Source organism: Lepidochelys kempii, chromosome 9 (assembly GCF_965140265.1).
Source record: "Lepidochelys kempii isolate rLepKem1 chromosome 9, rLepKem1.hap2, whole genome shotgun sequence".
Taxonomy (NCBI): Eukaryota; Metazoa; Chordata; order Testudines; family Cheloniidae; genus Lepidochelys; species Lepidochelys kempii.
This window is the reverse complement of record NC_133264.1, coordinates 64,620,097-64,648,096: the sequence shown is the minus strand read 5'-3', so window position 1 is coordinate 64,648,096 and position 28,000 is coordinate 64,620,097. Positions and strand designations below refer to the sequence as shown.

Sequence of the window (28,000 nt, the reverse complement as noted above, 5' to 3'; positions counted from 1 at the left end):
TGCGGGGTTTGGGGTGCAGGAGGGGGCTCCAGGCTGGGACCAAGAGGTTCGGAGGTTGGGAAAGGGTCAGAGCTGGGGAAGGGGGTTGGAGTACAGAGGAAGAGTGTGAGGGCTCTGGGTGGGGATGTAGGCTCTAGGGTGGGGCTGGGGATAAGGGGCTTGGGGTACAAGAGGGGGCTCTGGGCTGGGATCGAGGGGTTCAGAGGGCAGGAGGGGGATTAGGGCTGTGGCAGGGGATTGGAGTGCAGGGGGGAGCTCAGGGGTGCAAGCAGCTCCTGGAAGCTTGTCCTCCCTCCGGCTCCGAGGCGTGGCAAGGCGGCTCTGCGCGCTTCCCTGTCTGCAGTTACCACTCTGCAGCTCCCTTTGGTCAGGAACCATGGCCAATGGGAGGTGCAGGGGCAATGCCTGTGGACGGGGCAGGGTGCAGAGCCATCTGGCTATGCCTTCGCTTATTACGTAGAAACCGGAGGGGGGTCATGCCAGCTGCTTCCTGGGAGCCACGTGGAGTGGGGTAAGCCCCCGACCCCACTTTCGGCTGGAGCTGAGGGCCGCATTAAATGGTTTGATGGACCAGATGTAGCCTGTGGGCCGTAGTTTGCCCACCCCTGCTCTGACTGGACATTCTTCCATGGTCCCTAGAGAGCTGCTTTGTCTGCCCCTGGGGAATCCGTAAGAAGCAGTGACTGGCATGCAGGACAGGAGATTGCCCTTCTGAGGAGAGATGCGGAGTAGAAGCCTCAAAAGGAAGAGGGGGAGATGACTAGACACAGAATTGGGGGTCAGAATGCCTGAATTTTAGACCCGGCTCTGCCATTGTTTCACTGTGGGGCCTCAGGCAAGACCCTTCATGTCTTAGTCCCTCTGAGGGATGTTTGCAAAAATGCTTTGGAGAAGGTGCAAGTCAAGGAATGTGACAGTGTTGCTTCATAGATCAGCAACACATCTTCTATACATCAGTCACCCCCGGTCCGAGGTACTTATCATTACCCCTATTTTACAGAGAGGGAAACTGAGGCACATAATGGCAGAATGCTTTGCCCCAGGTCAGACAGTGACAGAGCTGGGATTGGAACCCAGAAATTCCTGCTGTGTCCTAGAGACTATGTACACCTGCCCTGAACAGTGAGATTGTTTCACTCCCTTTAAATCCGAACACCACCCACTCCCCGCAAGTACGTTTGTGGCTCTCATCTTCCAAGCCTTTGAGCATCCCTGCAGGATAACTTTGCTGTGGCGCCAGGCCTGGCCACGGATGCAGCTATCCCCAGTGGAAAGGCCTACCCCATTTTTCCATGGGTGAGAGTGCAGGTGTGAGCTTGGTGGGGTTGGGGGAGGTTAACATAAAAGAAGGGGACAGAATGGGCTGAGCCAGGGAGGTTTCTCACGGTGGGGGGTGGTTGGTTTGCTTTTGCCCTGGAGCTGGAGCTGCAGAACTGAGAGAGTGTTCTGTAGGTGGGCTCATGGCTGCGCAGGGTTTTCAGCAGCTGCAAGGACTCCAGGCTGGGCGTCTGGCTGCTCAGACCCTCTTGGAATCCAAGAGTGCAGACCAAACAAAAGCAGGACAATGGATGATTGGTGGCTCCACCAGCCAGCACACGTGCACAGAAGCTTTGAGCAAAGGCCATAGTGCCAGAGAAAAGGAGGTGGGATATAATGGGCAAGGGTGAAGGGTGCCCACCTGGTGATGCAGTGCTGGGGAGAGTGAAGTGGCGGGTTATGGAGGAATGTATCTTGGGCAGCACAGCGCCCCTAGCATGGGTGTCTGGAGAGGTGGGATAGCAGCACTGTGCCCACAAGCAATACGGATGTGCCAGGAACATGTCCAGACTGAGGGTCTGATTCTGGCAGGTGCTGAGCACCCTGATCTCACGTTAACCGCAACAGAAGATGCGGACGCATGTCCCCTTTCAGGATGGAATGAGGGAGTGGGGCTGATGGCCTGCAGTCAGGCTCTGCAGGCCTGATTCTGCCATGCAGCTTGGGTCGTGCATTCACACCTGGGCCAGGTGGCTGTCATACGCTCCCCTTCTGGTGAGAGGCAGGGAAGAATCAGGCCCCTTATTCACCAGGCTCCATTGAGCCTTTCCTTCTGAATAATCAGGATCTGCAGTAGTTCTGTTATCCACCGGAGGGCACCGACCCAGCCCCTCTGAATGTAATGAGGACAGTGGAAAGTGAGAAGCACAACTTAATTACAAATTGAATAGGAGGGCTGCAACGTGCCAGCCCTGGAGCTGGCTGCCTGGGCTTGCCAATCTCATGAAAATCAGGCCTCATCTGTTTCTTCCAGGGGACGCTTTGGCCCGTTTTATTTCTATCTGCCTTTTGGTCCCTGCCTTGGAGCCCCCTGGAAGGCAGCAGGGAGTCTCCTGCTGATGATGGGGTGTTGGCACAACCTCCACCTGAGCAGATTGCCGCATGGCCCGGGCAGCTGGCTCGGCTGGAGGAAGAGGAGCTTCGGTGAGGGCTGGTGTCTGAGCCCAGGCCCCACTCAGCTGTCGCAATCCACGGCCAGTTGGTTCAGAGACTTGGGGAGGCTGGTTTTCTGCCTTGGCCGGGGTCGCTTGCCGGTCATGAGCAGCAGCATATGGGCCTGGCATATGGGTACTCCCCAGCCTCTAGTGCAAGCAGGCAGGGGCCCTTCACTTCAGATCAGAGCTCCACTATTAACAAGCACCATCTATCTGGGCTCGGTCACTAGGCAACCAACACGCAGCTCCAGCTCGGCAATGCTGCTTTTACTTATTTAGAGCCTGTTTGATGCCCTGACTGTTGATATCCTCTGTTGCCATGACAACATACTGATAACCCTGCCCCTGGGACAACACACCCACACCTTAAAGCACAGAGAGTGATGGCATTTCCTGCAGGAGGAAAGCGGCTGCCCTGGATTAATCCCTGTGCCCCCGCCCAGCCTGCTGGCCCAGGATGGGGCTCCAAAGGGAGATCTCTGGGGACCACACACACAGTCCTTTCTCTGCTCAGTGTATTGAGGCCTTCTGCTGGCAGGAGTGCTAGGCCCTAGAGGAGGTTTTACCAGGTCTCCTGTTTCCACCCACTGAGTCTGGGGTTAGGATGGGCAGCGTGACTGAGCTGGCGGCATGTGCCTCAGGGCCTCCCCCATCTCGGGCCTGATCTGGTCCCAGCCACATCAGTGATAAATCTCTTCTTAGCTTTAGTGGGAGCAGGACTGGGCCTCGTGAGGCTCATACTGAGGGCAGCAGGATGCTTCGGGAATATTTTGCAGGTGTCTCGGGGCTGTGGGATTCCAGAGCTGGCTCTGCTCAAGGCAGCTCGCAGGTAACAGAACCCTCCAGCCAGGCCTGGGCCCACGGGCCATAGGCGGAAGGAATAAGGTGCCATCAGGCCTTTGGCAGGCCACTGTCTCCCGCAGCTCGATGCTATAACTGGGCTCCATGCCCCCCGGAAGGAGGCACTGTCTGCTCCCAGCCCCCTGTTGTCATTCTAAGATGGCTGGGAATTTGCTGGGCAGCAGGTTTGCAGGTTGGTGAGTCTCGTAAGGCTCACTTCCTGGGTGCCCCAAGCCTGGGTGCATCTCGCAGGGCAGTCCCCTGGGCTCCCTGGAGCAGAAGCTCTGGGACACGACTGAGAGAGCCTAGTTAAACTCCCAGCGCAGGCCTCTCCAACCACTCAGGGCTCCGGGGGTGGTTGAGTGCAGAGCATGGGCCTGGGAGGGCCAGCCAGGGAGATCCCCGCTGGCCAGTCCCCATGGTAATGCTGAGGGTGTTGTGTGTGCTGGAGGGTGTGGTGGGGACTCACCATCCTCTGGCGCCGCTGCCTCCTGCGCAGGCGTATGAACTCCTTGTGCTGGCGGGAGATGAAGTTGACGGCCGCGTATTCCAGCAGGGCGGCGAAGACAAAGAGCAGGCACACGGCCATCCAGATGTCAATGGCCTTCACGTAGGAGACCTGCAAACCGGCATGGAGGGGGAGTCTGGTCAGAGAGCACAGGGCCTGGGCTGCTCCCGCCTGTGGGGACATGGCCATCCTCTGGCCCCAGGCCTCCCACAGCCTTCTGCTAGACAGAGCCTCTCACCATCTCCTCGGGCCTGCCCAGCCCCTTTCACTTCTCTCTCCTCCCTTTTTCAGCCACACTTCCCCCTCCCCCACCCTCTCTGTCCTTCCCTCGCTCTGCCTCTCCCTCTTTTCATTCCCCGCATCTCTGACCCCAGAGATGATTGTGCTAAGGCAGTAAGGAGTGGCCCCGTGTGGGGCCGACCAAGGGGCCATGAAAAGAGGGAAAGAAGAAAATCAATTATGCAGCACTTGACGCATTTTCCACCCATGTGCCTCCTCCTGGCTCCTGCTTTTATTAACCCAAAGCAGCTTTCGCCTCCTGTCGTCGCTGTCGCTGCTTCACTGGGCCCCTGGCAGAACAGCCGTGGGGCTCTGCTGGCTTGGCCAGCAGCCCTCCCCGGCATGGTGTCCTTCCGAGTGCTGCAAGAGACAAGGAGGGTCTTGCTCCCCCTTGGCCCTGACTGACCCAAGGGCAGGCCCTTCCCAGGCTGGCTTCTTGTCCCTTCCTGAGGGCTGACTGAATGGGAGCCCCTTAACCAACGCCACAGTAGACGATGCCAGTCCCAGACACTGCTCATGCCTGGGAGCGTGAGGGGGGCTTGGTGGCCTGAGTCAGTCTTTTCTTAAGAACGAAGAGTGGATTCGAGAGCTGGTTAAACTCAGGAGCTTGTTGCATCGTTGCCCATACACGGGGCTGGCAGGAGCTGAGCTAGCTTTGCCAAGGCACCTCTGTCCTGGGCTGGAAATCTGTTTCTCTTCCAGTCCTGCCCAACTCCTCACACAGCTCTACCGATGCCCCTCACTCCTGACCTGTGGCCCCCTGCTATTCCAGCCTTGAATCTCCCTTGCCAATCATGCAGTTTTATGATGTGTGAATGGTCAGCAGGACAAGACATCCCAACTCACTTTACTGGTGATCTAAACAAAACCCTCCAGCCTGTGGAGCTGAGAAGCTGGTGTTCTGGTGCACTGCACCACTCATTCGCTCTCTGGGGCAGGGACTGGCTCTTACTATGTGTCTGTACGGCACCTGCCGTTAGGGGGCCCTGCTCTCAGTCGGGGCTTCTACTGTCATGCGAATACTGAATAACTCATAACTAGCTCTTGCCCTGTTTGAGCGGAAAGAAGAACCCTTAGTACAATCTCCTTTCCCCTGCTAAAAATTAGAAAACCTCATTTAAATTCCCCACAAAATCTGGACGCTCTCCGCTCTGGAAGAACATGGAGCCAGGTTTACAACTAAGCTTACCACCCAATGTGCATCCAGCATGCTGTGATCTTTGGCTCACAGTTAAGCAAAGACTTTTCCTTCCCTGACCCCTTAATAGCACAAGAGGGAGGGCTTGTAAAATTCCTCTGGAGCTGACCCTGCTTATGGTGGCTGTCCTTTCTGTATTTCTCTCTGCTTGGACGCTGGCGCTCAAGGACATCAGAGTCAGTGGTTTAGAACTGGTTTTACTTTCAGTGAGTCAATGGCAGGGTTGCAAATGCCACCAGAGGATGTTTGTTTGCTTTAAAAGATGGTGGTTTCTGCTGGAGTCAGAACAGAAAGGCCTGGGAATGTTCCCTCTCAGTTTAGCTCTTCAGGGCCAGGTTTACCCTGTCAGCATCCAAAACTGTCTCCATCCCTCACTCCCCTTCAGGGATCCCAGGTGCTGCAGCTGGGCTTCCTCTGGCTCCTGCAGTCACAGGGACATCTCCAACATCTAGGGCGGGACTCTTGGAACATGTGCTTACTGGCTAACAGCATCATTTGGTAGCTGAAAAGACCCTAGCATCATCCTCAGGATGTGCAGGAAGCAGCAAGAAACATTTTGCTTCTGAATAAGGAAACTATAAATAGTTGCGGTGAGCAGATGGGCTGAACGTGTTGGCAGGAGCTGGCCTGGCCGAAAGGGATCTTTTCTGGCAGCAGGAAGCTAAAATTTGAAACACCTCCTTCAACTGCACCAGACAGTGCGAAGTGCTTGTCACCTGGGGACTCAGAGAACAGGCTGGCGCGAGGCACAGTGCATGCTGGGGAGGAGCAAACTGCTCCTGTGCTCAGCTCCACCAGAGTACCTCAACCTCAGCTGCAGAGCCCCCTGCTATTCCAGCTCTGGGCTCCCCACACCCACTCTGCCAATGCCCCTCTCCTCTCCTGACATGCAGCCGCCAGCTGTTCCAGCCCTGGGCTCCCCACAGCCACTCTGCCAATGCCCCTCTCCTCTCCTGACATGCAGCCGCCAGCTGTTCCAGCCCTGGGCTCCCCACAGCCACTCTGCCAATGCCCCTCTCCTCTCCTGACATGCAGCCCCCAGCTGTTCAAGCCCTGGGCTCCCCACACCCACTCTGCCAATGCCCCTCTCCTCTCCTGACATGCAGCCCCCAGCTGTTCCAGGCTTGAGCCTCTCAGTTCCATTTTTGAATGCAGCGATTGTAATTACAGCGTAGTTCTGCTTTTCCATCCTTGCAATTGCTACTAAATTCACATTGTTGAGAGGTTAACAACCTGACTGAGAGTGATCCTGGCATAAGGACAGTTTGCTGCAGCACAGGGGAGGAAGCAAAGCTCCGGTGAGGCCCAGTGGTGGAAAGGTGGGACTTTTCTTCACAGTGCATGCTCCTGTAGGTTCAGCAGGTCCGGAGCACACTGAGAACAGGGGCAAGCTCCTCAGCTGGTGTAAATCAGTGTTGCTCCATTGACTTCAGTGGAGCTACATCACTCTACTGCAGCTGAGGATCTGGCTCTTGGTTACTGGTTTCTGCACTGGGTTCTGCCCCACACAAGATTTGAGCCCTCTGTGTGTCTGGGACCTGACATACAGTTACCGTCCAGTAACGTGAGTGGGGAGAGCCCTGGGGTACATGGCTTGTGCTCAGGAAATTGGGATAGAAGGAAAGAAGGTCCCACAGCTTGCCCTGGGCCTGCTTTGCTCCAGATCTCCCTCCATGACAGCTGGCTGAAACCGGAGGAGTCGGAGGAGCAGTGGTGTTGGAGCACGGAATAGATGATATGATGGCACAGGCAATGCCGACATGATCCGTAACCCCCTTCCACTGACCTTTGGCAGAGAGGCCCGGGAGCCCGCGCTCTGGGTGGTCATGGTCAGCACTGTGGTGATCCCCAGCCCTACACGGGCGGGTGCAGCATCCATATTGATCCAAAAGGAGACCCAGGAGAGGATGACAATTAACAGGCTGGGAATGTACATCTGGATCAGGTAATAGCCCATTTGTCTCTCTAGGTGGAACTTCACCTCGATGCAGGTGAATTTTCCTGCAAGGAGAGAGACACGAGATAGGTCAATGCCACAGATGGTCACTAGGTCTGGGCAGCCCTAAGAGAGGTTGTGGTGACCTGGTCAGAACCTCCTAGCTCATGGCTGGCATTCTGGGGAGACCCAAAACCAAGGCATTGGCCAGGTGTGGCCATTGGCGGCCCCGTGACACTCTTTGTAAGAGTTGGGGCATTAGCCCTGCTGGTCTGGTAAGTGATAACTCAGGGAGATACGCTCCCAGCTTCCCCTGCTGTTTCAATTGGAGACAATCTCCAGGCGCACTTCCAGTCCTAAACGGTTGTTCCTGGGGTGGGATCAGGACCACCCTCCCTGCTCTGATTGCTTGCAGAAACCCCAGAGTGGAGTTATGCGTGGGGTAGTCTAGCGGTGTGGTTTACCTGTGCTCTGAGGCTGTTGGAGCAGACTTCTACTGTGTGTGTGTGTGTGTGTGTGTGTGTGTGTGTGTGTGTGTGTGTGTGTGTGTGTGTGTGTGTGTGTGCGCGCACTTACCTGTGTTGTAATACTTTGTACAATAGCCCAAATCCTTTTCATCCCTCAGAATAAACTGTGGGAGCGTCAAGCCCTCTGCCACTTGGACAGCTTCTTGCTCTTCCAGCCACTCAAAGATCAGGTCATTCATGGTGTAGCCAACTGGCAAACAGAGAGAGCATGAGAGAGAGTGAGGGTGGATGGAGCAAGGGAACGAGGGCAGAGAGAATGAAAATTGGGAGACGATTCTGAGAACCCTCAGGCCAACTCTAGAAACAGGATGATGGAGAAGCAGACTTGAGGCTGCTCTGTGTTGCTGCCCCTGGGTCTGTACATTAAGTGTGCTGGCACAGGGCATTCCCACTGAGGTTAGCCCATTAGCCCGCAGTAGCTGTGAAGGGCTATGGTGCAACTGAGAACTTCCCAAGGAGGAATTCTGTCCTGTTCTGTGAGCTCCTTGTTTTGGAGGTGGGACCTGCCCTGCATAGCTGGACGTGTTGAAATGCTGCCTGCAATGCGTGCTGTGAGTCCATGCATTCACGCCTTGGGACTAGAGAGGCGTAAGGACTTGGAAGTGCTCCTGTTTGGAAGGGAATAGCCACAAATGCGTAGATAGGCATGCCACATAACAGACGCCACAGACTGGCATGCACTGACACAAATGCATGCCATAGAGATGCACGCCTTCACAGAAATTCATACTCATGCAAACCTACTGACAAGCACACCTGGGCTATACAGGCTATTCGCACAGTCAGAGCGCTCACAAGATGGGTACAGCATTATCTCACGCACCACACACACACTCTGACACTTGTAATCATTCCCCCAAACATAGCATTAGGAACACTCTCTCTCTCTCTCTCTCCTGGGAACTAGATTACGGATGAGCTTTTCTAGCAGCCGTGATCCTCCCGCCAGGGGCTCATATACAGTATTAGGCCCATCATCTCCCCCCCTGCCCTCCCACTCCTGCAGTCTCCCAGTCCCAAAGTGAGGGCCACTCACCCCAGAATTTCCCCCACACGGTGTCTCTCAGCTGCCCACTAATTGCGCCCCTTTCCCTCCTGTGCCACAGCCCCCCTTGGCTGTGTCCCCATAGCCTTCTTTGGCTCATCTTCTCATTGCTGGCCCTCCTTTCCACCTTTTCCTCCCCTTCTTCCCCCTCACCGCCATTCACCCCTTTCCCCATCTCCCTCCATTGCACCTACCCCCACCTCCTGTCTCAGTTACCCGGCCGCTTCCTCAGTCAGAAGCAGCGGCAAGGCCCAGTACGCAGGAGAAGTGGGGTTACATGGAGCCGGCTCTGGAAGGGGTCAGCACGGGAGACACATACAAAGACAACTGCTGGACACAGCCTGCTGAGTGTCCTTCCCCTATGCTGCTGCAGGCAGCCACCACAGGAGCAGCCTGGAGAGATGGTAGGACACGGCCCTCAATCCCGCTTCACATCCTTATCCCTGCCCGTCATTCCCAGGGGGTACTCACAGCTCTCCAGCTGCATGGTGCACGTCTGGATGTCCATGGGGAAGTTCTTGAGATCCATGGGGCAAGAGAGGATCAGCGTCAGCCTGGGAGGAGCAGAGAGAATGGAGCAGGTTTGTCTGAGCCTACAGCATTTGGATAAGCCCTTCCCGCCCTTTGTCTTCCAAAGCAGCCCTGGGACTCAGGGGTGAGAGAGCTGTGCTGCTGGCCCATGGTTAACAGCAGGTGTGGAACCTCTTATTAGTTCTATGTGTAATGGCTCCCCCATCAGGGGGCTTGAGTCAGGAAACTTCAGCTCTACAGGCATGGGCCTGTATCACTCCAGCTAAAGGAGTAACTCCCTGAGCTGGTAACAATAATAGGCTATTCACCACTGGGAGGGACATGAGCAAATCAGTGGGGTATACATGCCATGTGTGATGGGGTAGTGACCTCACATGGGTGATGAAAGGGTTAATGTAGGCCTGAGTGGCATCTGGAGGATGCACCTGGTGTAATTAAAGATGAGGCCTTGCTGGGGAAGTGCTGGGTGAGACTATAAAGAGAAGTCTGGCCCAGAAGGGGCTGTAGGCAGAGTTTTGCAGTTATTCTCTGGAAGATGCAGAATTGGAGCAAGTTCCTGCAGCTGACCCTGACAAAAAGACAGGAACTGGTGTTATACCAATAAAATAAAAACCAGCAGGATCTTATTAAAGGGAAAAAGGCAAAATACCACATTTACTGTGAATACAGAAAGAATCATAGTAAGCAGTTAGTTATAGTTATAACAGATGGACACTGGATTCTTAGGCTGGCACCTCCCTGATCATTCAGTTATTATCCACACCAAGCATCCATCCACATACATCCTCTATCTCTATTTTAATCACAATGGTTAATACAACAAAAGGGTGGGGAGTCTCTGGGTGCTGTTTCTGTTGTTAGAGTATTGCTTTGAGTCTCTCTCTCTGTGAATTGCTTTGAGAACAGACTCTGTCTTAGAATGTACTAACACAATTAGCAGCTTGCAAGTTTCACACATAGAGGGAGAGAAACAGCACCAAAAACCAAGAGACCTCTTAATTAGTAATACCCTGGAATTTAAACTATGGGGAATCAAACTCATTTGTGATTTTAATAGAGAACTTCCTTAATATGATCCAACACTGGACCCCTGGGGAGAAGCCCTGGGAGGTGCTGCTTGTTATCAAGTGCCAAGGAAAGGGCTGGGGTAAAGGCCTGAAGAAAGGCTAATGGAAGAAGTCCAGGGAGGCAGCTTTAAGGCTTCTGACAAAGCAGACCTAGGCTGCTTGTCCAAGGGTCCCTGGACTGGAACCCAGCGCAGAGGACAGGCCTGAGTTCCCCCTACCAGCCACTGGGAAGGTGGCTTGAAGCCCCTGGCTGTAAGAGGATAAGGATGATCTAAAGTCCTGAGAGAAGTATATAAGGACCACAGGGCTGAGGGCCTGATGCAAAGATACTGGATTATCTGTGAGACTTTGTCATCTTGGAAGGGGTAGAACTGAAATGTGACTCTCCCGGCAGGCCAAGTTGTAAGATGAGGCACCACCACAGGACCGGAGTGACCAGTGGCAGGGGATGCTGGAGAGGAAAAGGATGCTACACCATGCCCAGCCAGGCCAGGGGGTGCCTGCGGTGAGGCTCCCTTCCACACCAGTCAGTGGATCAAGAGTTGAGGGAAATGTGGTCCTGATGAAATTACTATAAGGTGGATGCACACCTGGCTGAAAAAACATACTTGCAATAGTTATCAATGGCTTGCTGTTAAACTGGGAGGATATATCTAGTGGATCACAAATTGTTAACTCATATTCAATCTGATGCTGGCAGGAAAAAAGCAAATGTTGTCATTCTGGGGTGTATTCACAAGAATGTCCTATCTAAGAGATAGAAGGTAATTATTCTGCTCTACTCGGCCCTGGTGGGGCCTCAGCTGGAGTATTGTGTCCTGTTTTGGGCACCTCACTTTAGGAACGAGGTGGACAAATTGCAGAGAGTCCAGGGAGAGCAACAAAAATAATAAAAGGTTTAGAAAATATGACCTATGAGGAAAAGTTGAAAGAACTGAACATTGTTAAGTTAGACGCAGAAAGAAGGCCTGATAAGTCTTCAGATATGTTAAGTGCTGTTATGAAGAGGACAGCGATCAATTGTTCTTCACACCCACTGAAGGCTTGCAGCCAGGGGGATTTAGGTTGTCTATTAGGGAAAACCTTTTCAACTCTAGGGTAGCTAAGCACTAGAACAGGTTACCTAGAGTGGTTGTGGAATCCCCATCACTGGAAGCCTTGCAGACCAGGTTAGAGGACGAACAGCTGTCTGGTATGGTCTAGGTATATTTGGACCTGCCTCAATACAGGGGGTGGCCTAGATGACTTCTTGAGATCCCTTCTATCCCCATGTGTCTACGATCCTAAGACTTGTTCTTCATCCCTTTTTCCCTGGATGACCCTGCCTTGTTTTCCCCCCTAGGTAGCCAGAATCTTCTTCTCTCCTGCCTTCCCTGCTCACCTCATTTCTCCCTGCCCCGTGCATACCTGATGCTGTAGAGCACGTTGCCATTCTTGAAGATGCGCAGCAGCTTGTTGTCGGTGGTGACCTCATGGAAGTTGGCCCCCTTCTCGTTGGCAAAGAACAAATCTGGCTTCCAGATGGAGTCCAGCATGGAGGGGTCCAGGTCCAGCGAGTCGTCTGGGTACTCCCTGTATGCCAGGCGGGGGTCGTTCCACTGCTGGCGCAGGAAGACGTTCACCCGGTAATCCTAAGGGGAGAGGAGCACCCATCCCAATCAGCTGGGGAGGAAGGATATTCCCTGTTATCAAACACCCACCATGCCTCAAGGGACTTGGCTCTAGTGTGATGAGTGGGGCTGGAGAAAGAGGGTCAGGCTCCTGGGGAAGAGCAGTCAATCGGAGCTGCTGCAGGAAGCAGGCAAAGCTCTCCTTCCTCTGCTCGGGCGAAGAGGAGTTCTTGGGAAGGGTTGGGTGAGAGGGAGCAGCCAGTGACAGGTGCTATGGTATCCTGGAACAGTCAGATTTTTAACAACCCTATTGAGATATCTAGAACGCTTCTAGTGGCTGTGTTCCTAGCTTCATGGATGTGTCTTACAGGAGCTAATGTCAATCAGAGGGACTAATGCAAATCCCCAGTTACTGAAGATAATGCAGGTAACAACCAGGGCTGGCCTTATCATGAGGCGAACTGAGGCGGCTGCCTCAGGTGCCAGACTGGGGGGTGGGGGTGCCACTAGGACTCAGAGTGTAGAAAATTGTGTTTGCTGCTGGTGCATATGTATTCTCTCTGATCTACATGCACAGAGATGGTGGAGTGCTGTGCTGGAGGAAAGAGGGCATGAGACATAACAGGCAGTCAGGAGAAAAGGTGAGAGGGAATAACAGAAAGCAGAAGGAGCTGCAGGGAGAGAGAGGCAGAGGAGCCTCTTATGTACCTCTCTAGCACCCCAAGGAGCCTGGACTGATTAACACCAGCTTCTCAGGGAACTTCCTGTTTCCTGCTGCTTCCCTGAACCCACTTGAGGAGAACAGGCAGTCAACTGAAGTAGCAGGAGCCAGTTAGGCCCTTAAGACGCTGATATCTTCCCTCACTCAGGCTCTGCTACCAGCCTGCTTATTTGTCCCCTTCTACTGAGTGTTGAGAGCCACTATAGCTGGCACAGAACAGCAGTCATGAATGAAAGCAGAAAACGCCCCTCTGGGGCAGCATTCAGAAAAAGAAAGGAAGCTTTTCTATCTAAGCAGGAAGGAGCTCTCCTGAGATACATAGACACAAATGTTCATGATGAGCCTTCCAGCCCCAGTGCGGATGTGAATAGTGAGGAGATGCCTGATCTTCCAGTTAGTCAGAGTGCAGGGGACCTGGCAGCTACTGCAGCATCTATATCTCCATCTCAAATGGATGCATCCATGCACATTCCTGAAGAAAAGTGTAGATCAGAGGAGAGTGTGGTGGAAGTGCAAGAAACAGCTGCTGCTGAGTTTAGTTCCATAAGTCTAGATGATCCAGGACTGTGGACCCACTTGAGCAGTAGCCTGAGGGACTTCCTTGTACTGCATGGGCCACAGCAAGTGAAAAACTTCATGTTCCCCAAAGACAATGAAAATAGAAGTTTCCATCCAACACATTACTGGCGTGAAATCCCCAATAGTGACAAAGTGGAAAGGCCATGGCTTAGGTACTCAAACCCAGAGTGCTGCGTACTGTTTTTGTTGCAAACTCTTCCAGTCTAATGTTCCAGCCACAGGGGGTTCTACAGGAACAAAGGACTGGAATAATCTGGCATGCCATGAGAAGGCAGCAAATCTCCAGAGAGCATTCCATAGGTGGAAAGCACTCAAGGTGAGACTAAGGTTAAAAGCCACCATAGATGATCAGCATCAAGAGAAGATTGCATCGGAGTCTCTTTACTGGCAAAATGTTCTGAAAAGGCTCATTGCCATTGTGAGAATGGTTGCTACCCAAAACATAGCACTGCATGGCATTTCAGATCAGCTGTATGTGCCAAACAATGAAAACTTCCTTAAAAGTGTGGAGCTGATGGCTGAGATTGATGCTGTACTCCAGGAGCATCTAAGAAGAGTCACCATCCAAGAAATGTACACACACACCACTACCTTGGAAAAACCATTCAAAATGAGATCATACAGTTACTGGCAACAAAATTCAAACAGAAAATTGTGGCAGATCTGAAGTCAGCAAGATATTACTCCATTATTCTGGACTGCACACCTGACATCAGCTATACAGAACAAATGAATTTAATGGTCCGTTTTGTAACATCAACAGAATCTAGTGAAAACATCCCTGCAACGGTGACTGTCAGAGCATTTTCTAGAATTTATTGACATTGATGATGATACAGGAGCTGGTATTACAAATGTGCTTCTTAAAAAGCTGGAAGATACGGGAATTGCGAAAGCTGATATGAGAGGTCAGGGCTACGATAATGGTGCCAACATGAAAGGAAAGAACAGAGGAGTGCAGACACGGATCCGAGAGTTAAATCCTCGAGCTTTTTTTCTCCCATGTACTTCTCATTCATTGAACTTGGTGGTCAGTGATGCAGCATCAGCTTCTAGTGAGGCTGCTGAATTTTTTAATGTAATTCAAAGCATCTGTGTATTCTCTGCATCAACTCATCGATGGCAAATTTTGAAGCAACATCTGGGCACATCCTCTCTGACACTGAAACCACTGAGTGCCACACAATGGGAAAGTCGAGTGGAGGCAATAAAGCCTATCAAACACCAAATTGGGAAGATAGATGATGCCATAGTTGCCATTATGGAGGATAATGCTATGACAGGAACTATTTGTGGGAGAACAGTGGCAGAGAGAAATGGAATCACCAGAAACATACCTAACTTCAGATTTCTGTGTGGCTTAGTGTAGTGGCATGACATACTGTTTGAAATAAATGTTGTAAGCAAGAGACTCCAAGATGTTGACCTTGATATATCTGGAGCAAGGGAACAACTGGACAAAGCAAAGTCATACCTACAGTCTTACCGGTCAGATGAGGGATTTCAAAACGTTCTGAAGAATGCACAGAAGTTGGCAGAGGAACTTCACACTGAAGCTATTTTCCCACCCATTCAGGAATACAAGAGTCACTGAAGAAGAAGACATTTTGATTACAAGGCATGGGATAATCCCATAAGAGATCCCAAACAACAATTCAAAGTTGAATTCTTTAACCAGGTGCTAGATTGTGCAATACAGTCAGTTGAATGTTTCCTGCTGCTCAAGGAACACAGCAGTATATTTGGGATGTTGTAGGATATTTCAAAACTCCTCACTATACCTGAAGAAGACCTACACCAGCAATGCAGGGCACTAGAGACAGTGTTAACACATGATGACATGCGCGATATTGATGCGAGTGATTTAGGTGATGAACTGAAAGCCCTTTCAAGATACATTTCAGCAGGATCAACTCCAAAGGCTGTTCTGGAATATATGTACACAAATAAGATGACCACCCTCTTTCCAAATGCTTTTGTTGCTCTGCACATACTTCTCTAACACTTCCTGTAACAGTTGCCACTGGAGAACGCAGCTTCTCCAAGCTGAAGTTAATAAAAAGACATCTACGCTCCACAATGACACAGGAGAGGCTGGTCGGCCTTGCAGCCATCTCAATCGAGCCTGAGCTGGCCCAGAGTGTAGACCTTCAGCAGGAAGCAGTTCAAATCCTTGCAACCAAGAAGGCACGGAAAGCACCACTTTGATTATTCAAACATAAAAATGCCAGTGTTTACTATGCAGCCAAGAAAAGTTACATTTGCTGTTCAGGTGTTTAAAAGTTCAGTGTTACTTAATTTTTGAACAAGGCATTTTAAGTTCTCCTTTATTGGGGTAGGTAGCAGAGCAGTACCCTGAGAGGAGTAGAACAGGAAGAAGGCAGAATTGAGACCTTTCAAAGTTTGGGCCCGAGTGAGGGGGTATGGGGGTTGTATTTGAGCTCCCCGGCTCAGGTGCCAAAATGTTGTAGGCCGGCCCTGGTAACAAATCCTCTTGTAGCTGGGAAGAGCAGACCGAGTGACCTGGCTCAAAGTTCCTGGCAAACAAAGTACTTGGAACCAGAAAGGGACAGCCCTGATTAGGTTGGTGTCTCATGTTCAGGCCAAGAATTGGCAGGAGTTCGTGACCAGAGACAGGCCTTGTGAGAGGATTTGGGACTGTTTCAAACCTGCCAGGGTCTTCCTATGGAAGATGGGTAAGCCAGGCCTGTGTATAAACTGTCTAGGGTTTTAAAGATCCATTTCTCTGAAATGCTTTTTTCCTCTGACAGTACTCGCTTTCACAGCTGTTGGCACTTACTGTAAATTCACAACTGTCCTAGGACTCCCTCCTCCTCTTCCCCCCCCTCCCCCCCCCGCCAGCAAAGAAGTCATAGTTCCTGTACTAATCGTACCTCTGAAACCGTCCTCCCCGTTTCTGTGAGGGCACTGTACTTAGATTGCAGGGTGGGATGATCCACTCCCTCCTGCCTGAGGCTTAGCCTGGGCCTCCTATGATAATATATGTAATAAAATTTCAGCCGCTCTGACGTCAGTTCAGGCCCTGCAGCCCTCTTCTCTCAGGGTTGCATGCCAGAGTTTGTTCGTGCCCATTCAGCTCTCCTAAAGCAAAGATCTGTTTGTTCTGATCAGGAGCACCGCTTTCTCTGCCATCCCAGTGCAGCCTGCTGCATCTCACACTGCTCTGAGTTCCATGTGGGTTGCTACTCGCTTAACTCTGGAACTGGGGCGGTGGAGAGGGGGAGTTGGCAGCGTTAACGGTTGTGCACACTGAGGTGGAGAGAGGGAGTTCAACAAAGAACAGACTAAAAACCACAATATCAGCTCTCACCCAAACATCATGAGGGGTTTTTAGTCTCATGATTTTGGGGGAGTCTGACTCATGGTTGTAGGACCTTGGGAGTTGGCCCCGCTGCATATGGTTCATCCCCTCTGCTGGCAGAAGGTACCCTAGGGTCCTCAGTGGCCAGGAGCAACCATGGCCTTTCAGTTCAGTCTCATCTACAAGACTGACAGTGGGTCTGGCCAAAGGACAGGGCTTCTGGCCCCTGCTGCTTGGCATGTCTTAAGGAAGCCCATCTCAGGTGGGGAAGGCAGCATGGGTACGTGGCTGGACATCGCTGCTCCTCAGAGAGGGACTGAATGTACTGTGTCAGGCAGGGCTACCCCCCCTCACCCCATTGGGGATGAAACACTCCTACAGGAGCCAGCTCAGAGCAGCCTTGCACATCCCTGGGGAACAACAAGACTTGCCTGGGGAAGGGAGCGAATACTAATCTCTTTCCTGCATCCGTCTCTGGACCCTAGAAGGCTCCAGCTTCTTACGAGGTTCCTGCCATCCACCTCTCCCCACCACAAAGTGATTCCTATTCCATTCTCACACCCTTTCCGCAAGGCCCCCCACTGGTTAGCCCCTTGTCCCACAAGATTCCCACCACTTCCCCATAAGTCTCCCAGTACCATGGGCAACATATCTCTATGTTAGCTACAGGATTAACGCTATAGGTGGGTCTGAACAAACCTTCAGGTGGGCTGGATCTGACCCCAGATCTCCTGGAGTTGGCCCATTCCAAGGGCCTGGTGCATGCATAGCAAAGAGGGCCAAATTCCCCAGTTGTTCCCTCCGGAGGCTTCTAGGGGAGTGGAAGGGGCTGGGAAGGAGGGTGGGACAGATGGTGAAGTCTTACCATGGTGGTTTCTGTGACGGAGCCGAAGCTGTTGATGAAGATGTTGCATGTCACGTTGACAGGCACGCCTGAGGAACAACCAGACAAGATGTGAGCCCTCCTTAGAGCAGGTGGTCAGAGGGGAAGAGAAGATGTAAACCAGCCAGTTGCTCCCCATCTTCACCCCAACAGTCACTTGCCCCCAGTAAATGCACAGGCATTTGCCTAGATATACAGTCATGCACACACAGATAACCCCCGTACACGTGCATGCATACATGCAATCTAAAGGGATGGGGGATTCCAGACCCCCCCATGGGTTCATTTACACCAGGGATTGGCAAACTTTGGCACGCAGCACGTCTGGGTAAGCCCCCTGGCAGGCTGGGCCGGTTTGTGTACCTGCCACGTCCGCAGGTTCGGCCGATCGCAGCTCCCACTGGCCGCGGTTCGCTGCTCCAGGCCAATGGGGGCTGCAGGAAGCGGCGGTCAGCCCATCCCTTGGGCAATGGCAGAGCTGTGGCGGGTTCGCCAGGCTGGAATAGCAGGGGGAGGCAGGACAGCACAGAGGGGTGTTGGCTGAGTTGTGGCAGGTTCCCAAGGCTGGAAAATCACGGGGGTGGCAGGTCAGGGTGGAGGGGCATTGTCAGGGGTCCTGCACCGAATCCCATGCTCACACTGTCCCTGGTTTTAGTCCGTGCTGTCTGAGAGACTCTGGGTTTCAGTTGCTGTTGGGTTTTTAAGCCTTATTCGTGCCCCATTTTTACCTTTGAAGTTAGGTCGAATCCGGGCGTCGTATCCTGACGTTTTTCCCATGAGCTTGTCCAGGAAATCAGAGGGTGACATAGGCTGGGTAGAGCCTCTGGAAGTGGATTGAATCTCCTCTTTCCCTGAAACCAGCCTGAAGGGGGAAAGGATGGAGGTTAGCAGGCTGGGATCCTCCCTCTTGGGCCAGGAATGCCTCATCATCTGCCTCAGTGCTGTGTGGAGGGCTGGGGAGCAGGAGTCTTCAAGGCCGTGCTGTGGTGGAGCTCGTAGAGCCAGAGACCTGCCTGGCGCAGACAGGGCTCCGGGCTGAAGAAGCTTGCTGTCATCCTGGCTGGTATTGCCAAGGCACTGCTTTGAGGAAGCTCACAACCTGCTACCATGGTTATTGTCAATGTCAGGATTGGGCGGGAGTATTGTAAATATTGAGGAATTGGACAAGTAGCTGTTCCCCCTTGCGGTGTGTTCAAAATACTGTACATAACCAGTGCTAAACAGTCACATGCAGCTGGGGAATTGCACTGCCAGCAGCAGGGAGGCGTTCGCTCTTTGCTGGAGCTGTTCTTTCTCCTCTTACCTATAACAGTGTCTGGGCCTCTCTGTGAGGCGTGTCTGACCTGGGGGAGAGCAGCTGCAGCATATAGCCCTTGGTGCCAGGTGAAGCACAAGCTTTGCAGGAAGGACAGAATAAGCGGTGGGCCTCTGTCCTGCCTGTCTTAACACACCACAGATGCCTTCCACTGGCAGCATCAGCTTGCTTACCTATGCGTGGGCCCAGGGTCCTGCTGGTCCATGGTTGTGGGCTTGTGGTCATCTTGTGTCAGGGTGGATACCCCATTCTGTGCACGCTGGCTCTGTGCCTCTCATGTAAGTAGCTGGAGTTGGCTCTTGGCCTGAGATCTTTAGGGCAGGGCCTATCTCTTTGTTATGTGTTTGTACAGTGCCTCACGCAACTGCTGTAATAATGCTGGCCTGAACACCAGACTGGGAGCCAGGCCTCTGGAGTTCTACTCCTTGGTCTGACATATACTCTCTGATCTCAGGCAAATCGTTTAGAGTCTGGACTTAACATAATGAAAATTGATACAGACGAGTGCAGAGTACTGCACTTAGGAAGGAAAAATCAAATGCACAACTACAACCTGGGGAATAACTGGCTAGTTGGTGTACTGCTAAAAGAGGATCTGGGGATTATGGTGGATCACAAATTGAATGAGAGCCAACAGTGTGATGCTGTTAGGAAAAAGGCAAATGTCCTTTTGGGGTATATTAACAGGAGTATCGTATCTGAGACCCGGGCACTGATGAGGCCTCAGCCGGAGTGCTGTGTCCAGTTCTGGGGACCGTGCTTTAGGAAAGATGTGGACAAATTAGAGTCCAGAGGAGAGCAATAAAAATGATAAAAGGTTAGAAAACCTACCTATGACTATATGTTACAAAAACTGGGCACGTTTTGTCTTGAGAAAAGACTGACGGGGGAGGGAACCTGATAACAGCCTTCAAATGTGTTAAGGGCTGTTCTGAAGAGGGTGTTGATCAATTGTTCATGTCCACTGAAAGTAGGACCTGAAGTAACTGGCTTAATCTGCAGCATGGGAGGCTTAGGTTAGATTCTAGGAAAGCCTTTCTGACTCTAAGGATAGTTAAGCAGTGAGATAGCTGTCCAAGGTGTATAATCCCCAGCATTGGAAGTATTTTAAGAACAAATTAAACAAACTCCTGTCAGGGCTGGTCTAGGTTTACTTGGTCCTGCCTCAGTGCAGGGGGCTGGAGTTGATGATGTCTCCTGGTCTCTTCCAGCCCTGTATGTCTGATTCAATCTTTCTCTATGGGTGAAATCCAGCCTCCAGTGAAGTCAATGGCAAAACTCCCAATAACTTCAACCAGAGCCAGAATGTCACCCTATATCTCAGCTTTCCCATTAGTACGTATCCAGTATCTGCCATCTTTACCTGCCTCCCAGGGCACAAGGATGGACTGGTTGACAATAAAGCAGTAAGTGCTAGTAAAGCTTGTCTGCCTCGCTGTCTATGTAGGCATTGATACCTTCTGTAGTATTTGAGCACCTCCCCCAATGGCCATGTAGTTTGACACCAACAGGACCCCAGCTCTGTGACCCTGGCTCTGCTGGGGTCATGTGCAGTGGGTCCTTTCACTCCCCCAGAACTGTGAAATGCCTCCTAACCCTGTTGATAAGTGGTCTGGTGGGGGACTCTTTGCTGCTTCTGGCTGGGCCTGGACCAGAGCAGGGAGAGGTGAGTTCCCCCAATGCACAGATCATTCAGGAGGGGTGGTGCAGCAAAGGTGGGGGCGCTCTGTGTCCAGCCCACTTGCAGCAAGGGCTTAAAGTGACTAGGGGCTGAGGAAAGCCAGGAAGTAGGAGGGTGATGGATAGAGGTGTCGCCTCCTGTCTAGTTCTCAGTCAATCAGCTGTCAGGAGGTAAAGTCACTGATTAGAGAGACGGCTCTCCTGCTGCTGCTGTCAGTGGGTTCGCCCTGCAAAGGAGGGAGGGTTACAGACCAGCTCAGTCTGCCTGGCTGCTGGCGGAGCGGCTCCAGTGGTGGGCTGTGGGTGACTGGGTGGGTGTGAATGGAAGGATGAAGAGGCCGCGCCCACATACAAATACACTGGGGTGGCAGGGGGGAGTTTGCTGCCTTCCTGCTTTCTTCCCTTTCCCAATGATTGTCCCTTTGGAAATAGCAGCACCTCCCCGCTCAAGGGAGGCCGATGTCTGGGGTTAAACTGTAGCTGGGATTCTCCATCCAATCTACCTGCCCCTTCAGCAGCCTGCAAGACCCTGCTGCACATCCACCTGCCTGGGGAATGTCCTCTTTTGTGACGGGCCAGTAAAGTATCATTCCCTCCTCATCTCCTTCCTGGTGCAGCTGGGGGGCCAGATCCTCAAGGCTACTTAGGCTCTGAATTTCCACTGGTGTCCTGAACCCCCAGCGCCAGGCACTCTGCTCCTAGACACTCCGACTATGTCTGCACTAGGAGCTAGGAGTGTGATTCCCCAGCTCATGCTAACGCTCACCGCACTAGTGTGCTAAAATTGTAATGTAGTCATGGCAGTACCGGCAGCAGTGAGTGGTGGGAGGGGCTAGCTGCCCTGCGCCACACTGGCCTGGACCCTGTGGGTACACACTTGGCCCGGCTAGCCTGTGCTGCCCTCACTGCTGCCCTTGCCACGGTGGCTACGCTACTATTTTTAGTGCACTAGCTCGAGGAGGGCTAGTGTGTGAGCCTGTCTCCTCGAGCGAGGACTCACACCCCCTAGCTTTGCTCCAACTGAGGACATAGCCGCTGTTATAAACCCCAGCGCTGGGCCCTCCCATCCCTGACACACAGTTAGTCAATGACCAGACACGTCACTAATGCAGAGTTCAGGTTGCCCAGAGGTGTCTTGGTTTTGTTTTGAGTTCTGTAAAACGCAAACTCTTGAGAACCAGGAAATGAAGAGTTAGGGTTCACCCGCACAGTACCTGAATTCTGTCCCCCTGGAGCTGGCCATAGTCACTGGGAATTATCTTTATGCAGTCTGCTCAGGGTAGCTGTATTGGATGGTGGAGGGATTGCTGGGAGCGACTTGACAGAGCTGTGACTGTGATGTGAGGCAATCTGGGGACTGTGTTCCTTGGGAGGGAGGGATGTGATCCGGTACTTAATTTGTGCCAGGGCTGAGCCCCGGCACCTCTGGGCTTGCTGCATCAGTTATGAAAATAAAAAAATTGCTTGAGACCTGGCACCTCATTCATTACAAATTAAGCACAGATGTGACCCCTCTCCCTGACCCCTGGGTGTGTGATCGTAGGGAAGAGGCTCATGTGTACTTGAGAAATCCAGTATGGCTAACGTCAGCACTGTGTTGCGTAGGCTGTGTCAGTAACAATCCCCATGGCAAGGAGTTGGGTGGGAGACGAGGGTGGTCTGTAGGTCTAATGAAGGGTAAATGAAAGTGCAGTTAGATGGCATTGTGTGCCTGATGGCGGAGGGCTGTAAAAGTTAGTAGATGTGGGGTTCTTTCTGTGGAGTAGGGGAAGTGTCTGAGTGGAGATCCACTGTAGGTACTGTAGCTTGTTTGCTCCAGTGCAAAGGCAGAATGTGAATGAGTTAGCGGTGTAGTGAGGTGAAGAGGGCCGAGTAAAGATTGAGTGGGTGTGTACCTTAACTCTGCATTTCCTAGCTATCAGCTGTTTGAGTTTTGCTGAACTGGACATTTGGGAAGGGCAGCAGATACCACTGGACAACCTGAATTCTGCACTTATGAAGTCTGACATCATTGAATTTCCTAGGTTTGATTTTTGTTTTAATGAAAGAGAATTTTTGTTTGTAGGAATTAGTGATGGTGTATGCAGCTGCAGGGAGCATAGGTTTGCAGTTGAGATGTTATTGTGGCTAGGTAAAGGATGCTACATGATTTCTGAATGCTTCTCCCCACTCCTGTACCTTTTGTTATAGTGGAATGGGGCTTATGGTCATACTTCAGGGTTTATAACTGAGTTTTGGGGGTAGGGAGGTAATACGAGGCATGGTTTGAGCCTCAGTTATGTGCAAAAAATGTTGGTAGAATCTGTGAACCTTGAGAGGCTTTTTGGTTTTGTTTATGTTTGTTTTGTTCCCCCCCTGTATCTTGGGAAATGACCTCAGATTTAGAACACTAACCTTACCCTGCACCCCCAGGAGGCACAGCAAATGTCAGTCCAATCCAGCTATACATACAGTTTTAGAGCATTTAGAAGAATCTATCTTTAAACAGAAAAATCTTTTCAGCCGTAACTGTAGTAGAGCAGCTGCTCTGCTATAATGTTGCATGAAATTAATCATCAGCAACTGCTTTGCTAATGCAGATCGCCAGCACAGGGGAATCCTGAAAGGGGAACTTCTTAGCAAGGACACAGGGAGTTTGGAAGGAAGTGGCTCTACACATCCAGCTGCAGCACTGGAGGTTCAGAGAAGCGTGAAGTGGCCCCATCAGCTCAATAAGTTGTGCTCAGCTGAATGAGAACACTGCAGGGAGACGAACACAGCCTGAGATGATGGCTCCAAAGCAGATTGTAGCAACCTACCACATTTCGCCTTCAGATTTCTGCCCAGGGTGTATTCAGACGTATAGTGCTCTGGGGTAGCGCAGGTTCCATGGCCACAGTGTGAAAACTGGCTGTCTAGCAAGCCCGTGGGCTGTCTGTCTGCACATATGCTGTGTATCCACTTGGCTTTTGAGCGTTAGGCTTGATCCTATCTGGAGATTAACTCTGCTGAATGATGTTTTCAGTACTGCTTCCCTGCAGGGTCAGTGGATGCCATGCGCTAGCTGGGGTAAATATGGATCCACTGAGGGCATGATCAGAGACAAGACTTGAAACGCGCCCCGCCCTCCCGGGTGCGTGCAAAAAAAAATGTTGATAGAATCAACCAGCATGAAGATATGCCTTTCTTTTTGGGAGGAGGCTGTATCTCAGGAACGTCTTGCTCCAATGATGCCAAATTTGGATCATGAACCTACTGTCTGCCCCCATGAGGCACTGCAAACATCAAGGCAAACTGAGTGGGTGTGGGGATTCTATAGCGCGTTCTTTACACAGAAAGCGCTTCTCTACGTTATTTATAGAAGAGTTAATGCCAGTGCTGGGCACTCAGCTCCCTTAGCCTGTTCCAAACCCCAGTCCTGGTGATTGATCTCTGTCAGTGCATAGTCTCTTCAATGATATTTCCCCTTCAGTGTTGTACGGCAGTTTCCTTCCTGATTAACTGATGCTCACTGATTAAATGGGCCTGCAGGAGTGAAACAGCACGGGGTGAACATTTACCCCAGGAGAATCGGACATGAATTATTTCCTGAACTGTTTCTATGGATGATGGAGACTTATTCAAACTGATCTCAAAGGGTATATATTTATGAATCTACATTTGCTTGTCAGTTTCTCTCCCTCCCTCAGTCTGTAATGATCATTGGAAGGAACAAAATAAAAGACATTGACTAAACACATCGCAGGGCGTGCTGTAACACACAAGAAATGGCTTTAAAACTCTGGGCCCAAGGGAGCTCTGGCAGTAGCTCTTAGCGATGCTACATCCTTGCTTGCTATCGTGTCAGATCTAGGCACATGTGACGCTGCTGCCCCTACTTGCAGCTGCAAATCCCGTTTCCTAAGAGCAGTAAAACGCTGCATGCTGGGTCTCTGGGAAAATAAAAGTCAATCGGTTGCCTCATAGCACCGCCCAAGGCAAGTAGTAACTCCTGCTTGTGCTATAGTCACCCAAAAGACACAGCCTGGGCTAGAGTCACCCAGGAAAAACCCTGCCTATCAAGTTATGTTTCCTATGTGCACCTGACAATATCTCTTTTCATATTAGTTTGCTGTTGCATGAGCAGCTTGGGTGAGACCAAAAGGCTGGGAGAGAATCTGTGGGGAGTGGGACAGCCCAGTGACAGGAAACCCGCTGTCTTCCAGAAACCAGGTCAGCAAAGAGTTAAGTCAGGCCTTTGCCAGACAGACCAGTGACCTGAGCCCTCACTTTAGAGGAGGATGAAAGATTCTTCCCCCTCAACAGCTCAAGTGGAAGGATCACTCCATTAGTGCTGTTGCATGTGCAATAGGGAGCTGCAGGGAACAGGCCATTGCCTCTGGAGCCAGCTACATGCCCATTCTACAAACACTGCTGAGCACCGCATACTGTCCTGGAGACAAACGTTCGGTTTGCAGTCAATGAGCAATAGGCAGTGCCTCCCTCCCTCAGTCATAAACCTGAGTGCTGAGCATTCACCTCCCAGACCATTACATACCCCTGATGCTCGGTTATAAACCCTGGCACTGGCTTTGTGATTACCAGATCCTCAGGCCTAGGCTCCCAGCTGTCTCCAAGTTTCTCTCAGTGCATCAGTTGAGAGAAGAGGAAAAAGGTGACACAAAGTTTGCTGCAACTTGTACTGAACTCTCCATGATGCAAGAGGCTGTGTCCTGTCCATCCCCTTCCTCCCCCCCCCCCCTCCATAACATCTGAATCATATAGGCAACCTAGCCATGCTTCCTTTCCTTGCCACTCCCACTACACCATGGACTGGGAAGGGGTGCTATGTCCCAGTCACCTGGGAGCATCCTTCATGAAAGAGGAATTCCAGGGTAGGCCCCTGTGTTGTTTTTGCAGCTACCTTGTGCCAACAGATCTGCCATGGGGGAGGGAGGCCTTTGGTTACAACCCCCCTGTTTGGCAGTCGCTTCCCAGCCCACCCTGTCCTACTTCTCCTGTCTCTCCCTGTGCACTCAGAGCGATGAATCGCTCCCTCCCTGCCTAGGGTGACCAGATGTCCCAATTTTATGGGGATGGTCCTGATATTTGGGGCTTTTTCTTATATAGGTGCCAGTTACCCCCCACCCCCGTCCCAATTTTTCACACTTGCTATCTGGTCATTCTACCCCTGCCCCGCAGTGTGGCCTGTTCTCTTTAGAGCCCTGCCTGGGCCCCGGGGAGCAGGGGTGTTGGACAATTTGTAACATGGGGGTGCTGAGAGCCATTGAACCAAACTGTAAACCTCTACATGATGGAAACCACTTCAAGCCAGGGGGTGTGCAGCACCCCCAGCACCCCTAGCTCCAGTACCTATTCCCTGGGAGGGTTTCTTGAGCCTCTCAGCATTACCTCGCATCCTTCCCCTCATGGGTTGCTGCCAGAGGGTTTAGTGGGGCACGCAGCCCCAGGTTGGGTTGGGGGCATAGGGCATGGGAGAGTTAGCTGGAGGCTGGTGGGGTCTGGAATTGCTGGCTGCAGCCCCAGTTCCCCTGTGTCTCCGGCTAATGGCACTTGTGGGAGAATAGCTGGATGCTGAGAGCAAACCTGAGGCCAGGGCTGGAAGGCAGGCTGGGCTCAGACTCCCTGTGCCCAAAGGCTAGCAGGTCTCCCTGTTACAGGGAAGGCTCAGAGGACAGGGAAACCACCACCCTGCGGGCACACGCCTGCCCGACGCCCGGTTACGGCCCCAGGCGCTGCCCGCTAACACCGGGCAGTCAAAGCCTGGGGCAGGGCAATCCTTAGGGGGATGCTCAGTTATGAGTCTCTCTCGCCTCCCTGTGGGCCCCAGGCAGCCTCGCCCAGCCCTCCCCAGGGCTTCTAGGAGGTGCCTGGTGTATGTCCCGCAGCCCGCGGCAGCCGAGCGGCTCCGGCTCCTGCCCTGCACCGTGTGGACAGAGCTTCTCAATGCTGCGCTGCACTCCCCCCCCCCCCACCGCTGCCTGCCTGCCTGCCTACAGAACCTCCTTTAGTCCTTGTCTGCGAGCGGGCTGGGACTCGGCACCTTCCATCTCCACTGTGCAGCGCCATGCGCCCCTTGTCCCTGCTGGCCAAAGGCTAGTGGGTCGGCACCGTTAGGAGCCCCAGGGGGAGACCGAGTGGCGTGGCCCCCAGACCCCAGCACGCTGGAGAGGGCTACGTTCCACAGCCCGCTGCATTCCCACGCCCCTCTCCTTCCCCGGGGCTACACTGGGTAATTCCTATCCCCGGTGGTATTTGCAGGTACGGACCCCCCGCCCGCAAGTCAGACCACCAAACCTGCTGGTCCCCGAGGCTCCTGCATGTTCCCCTGCCCTGCCCCCGACCCTGCTCCTCACCTGGGCGGGATGTGCTCTTGCAAAAGGCAGAAGACGAAGAAGGAGACGGTGCCTAGGGCGAGAGTTTTCATTCCTCGGCCAAGCTGAACCCCCCTTCTCTGGGTGCGAAGAGGAGCTGCTAGGGGACGCAGGGAGCCCGAGACGGAGAGCGCACCCCCTCTGCCTCATCACAGACATGTCCTCCCCCTCCTCCGCTGGAGTCTCCTCTCCTGTTTCCCCCACCCCCTGCCTCGCTACTAGCGCCTGGAAGTCTTCCCCTGAACCCAAAGCTGCCAGCCCAGGGCTCCTAGCAGGCTGCGCTGTGGGCTGCGGTCGCTCTCCGGAGCCTGGAGACTCTCGGTGGGCAGGTTGAGAGGAGACCCCCCTGCCCGTATTGTGGGAGCAGAGGTAGAAAGGCGCAGCCCCCAGCCGCGGGGAGCAGGGTGCAGAGCAGCTCAACTGTGCTGGGGAGGCGCTCTGGGGGGAGCAGGGGGGTCGGATCCAGCCGGCAGCTGTTTGATCCGGGGGACTCCCACCTAGCAGCTTCCCTCTGGCTGAGCCGGAGTCCTACCGCAAGTGCCAACGCCGCTCGCTCTCCCAGCTTGGGGAAAGCCAGGGCGGAGGAGCTGGGCGTCTTCCCGCTGCCGGCGAGGCCAGTCCCGCCAGTGCTTTAAGAAGCCCTCGCTGTAACCTAGTTCTGAAGGATCTCTGCCCGCTCTCCGCCTTGAGCGGTGGGCTCGGCCTCCCCCCCTAGCCCTCTTTCTAGGAGTGCTCCATGGAGAACTGCACAATGCAAGGCTGGCCCCACACCCAAGGCAGCTGATGACATCAATCTAACCCCCCCGGGGTCCAGCCTGTGCTGGACTAGAGCCGCTGTGCTCTACCGCAGAGCCCCTGGGACACAGGACTTTCACCTGCAGCCCCCTTCCCCTTCCCTTTCAGTTCCTTCCCCCCTCCCCGTCTCGGATTTCCTGGCACTTTCCTGTCATCAGCATTTTCCTTCCGTCTCCCTAGTAAGGCCAGCCCAGCAGCGTGGTTTGGCCTTGGAGGGAATGATTGCCTTCTGGCTACAGCACAAGACCGGCTGTCAGATAATCTAGGGTCAGATCCTGCTCTCAGTGACACCACATATACCCCAGATCTCTGCAAGAGAATTTGGTCCTTGGGTTCTGGT

The 28,000-nt window shown here is 52.7% G+C and overlaps 1 protein-coding gene across 2 annotated transcripts in view; it reads right to left on the bottom strand.

Moving 5' to 3' along the window:
* LOC140917603 (glycine receptor subunit alpha-4) overlaps positions 1-27,045 on the bottom strand; it is a 39,397-nt gene extending 12,352 nt beyond the window's left edge. Inside the window, exons 1-8 of one of the 2 annotated variants that reach the window (XM_073360783.1) lie at positions 26,848-27,045; positions 18,246-18,379; positions 17,500-17,567; positions 11,810-12,033; positions 9,276-9,358; positions 7,809-7,949; positions 7,083-7,297; positions 3,781-3,930 (exon numbers count right to left, since the gene is read on the bottom strand). In XM_073360783.1, coding sequence (XP_073216884.1) covers positions 3,781-3,930; positions 7,083-7,297; positions 7,809-7,949; positions 9,276-9,358; positions 11,810-12,033; positions 17,500-17,567; positions 18,246-18,379; positions 26,848-26,918 — 1,086 coding nt within the window. In that variant the 5' untranslated portion in view covers positions 26,919-27,045. Of the gene's footprint in view, positions 1-3,780; positions 3,931-7,082; positions 7,298-7,808; positions 7,950-9,275; positions 9,359-11,809; positions 12,034-17,499; positions 17,568-18,245; positions 18,380-19,005; positions 21,402-26,847 lie in introns of those variants that run through there. The other variant, XM_073360784.1, reaches the window with a different exon arrangement.
* Positions 27,046-28,000: the final 955 nt, after the last annotated feature.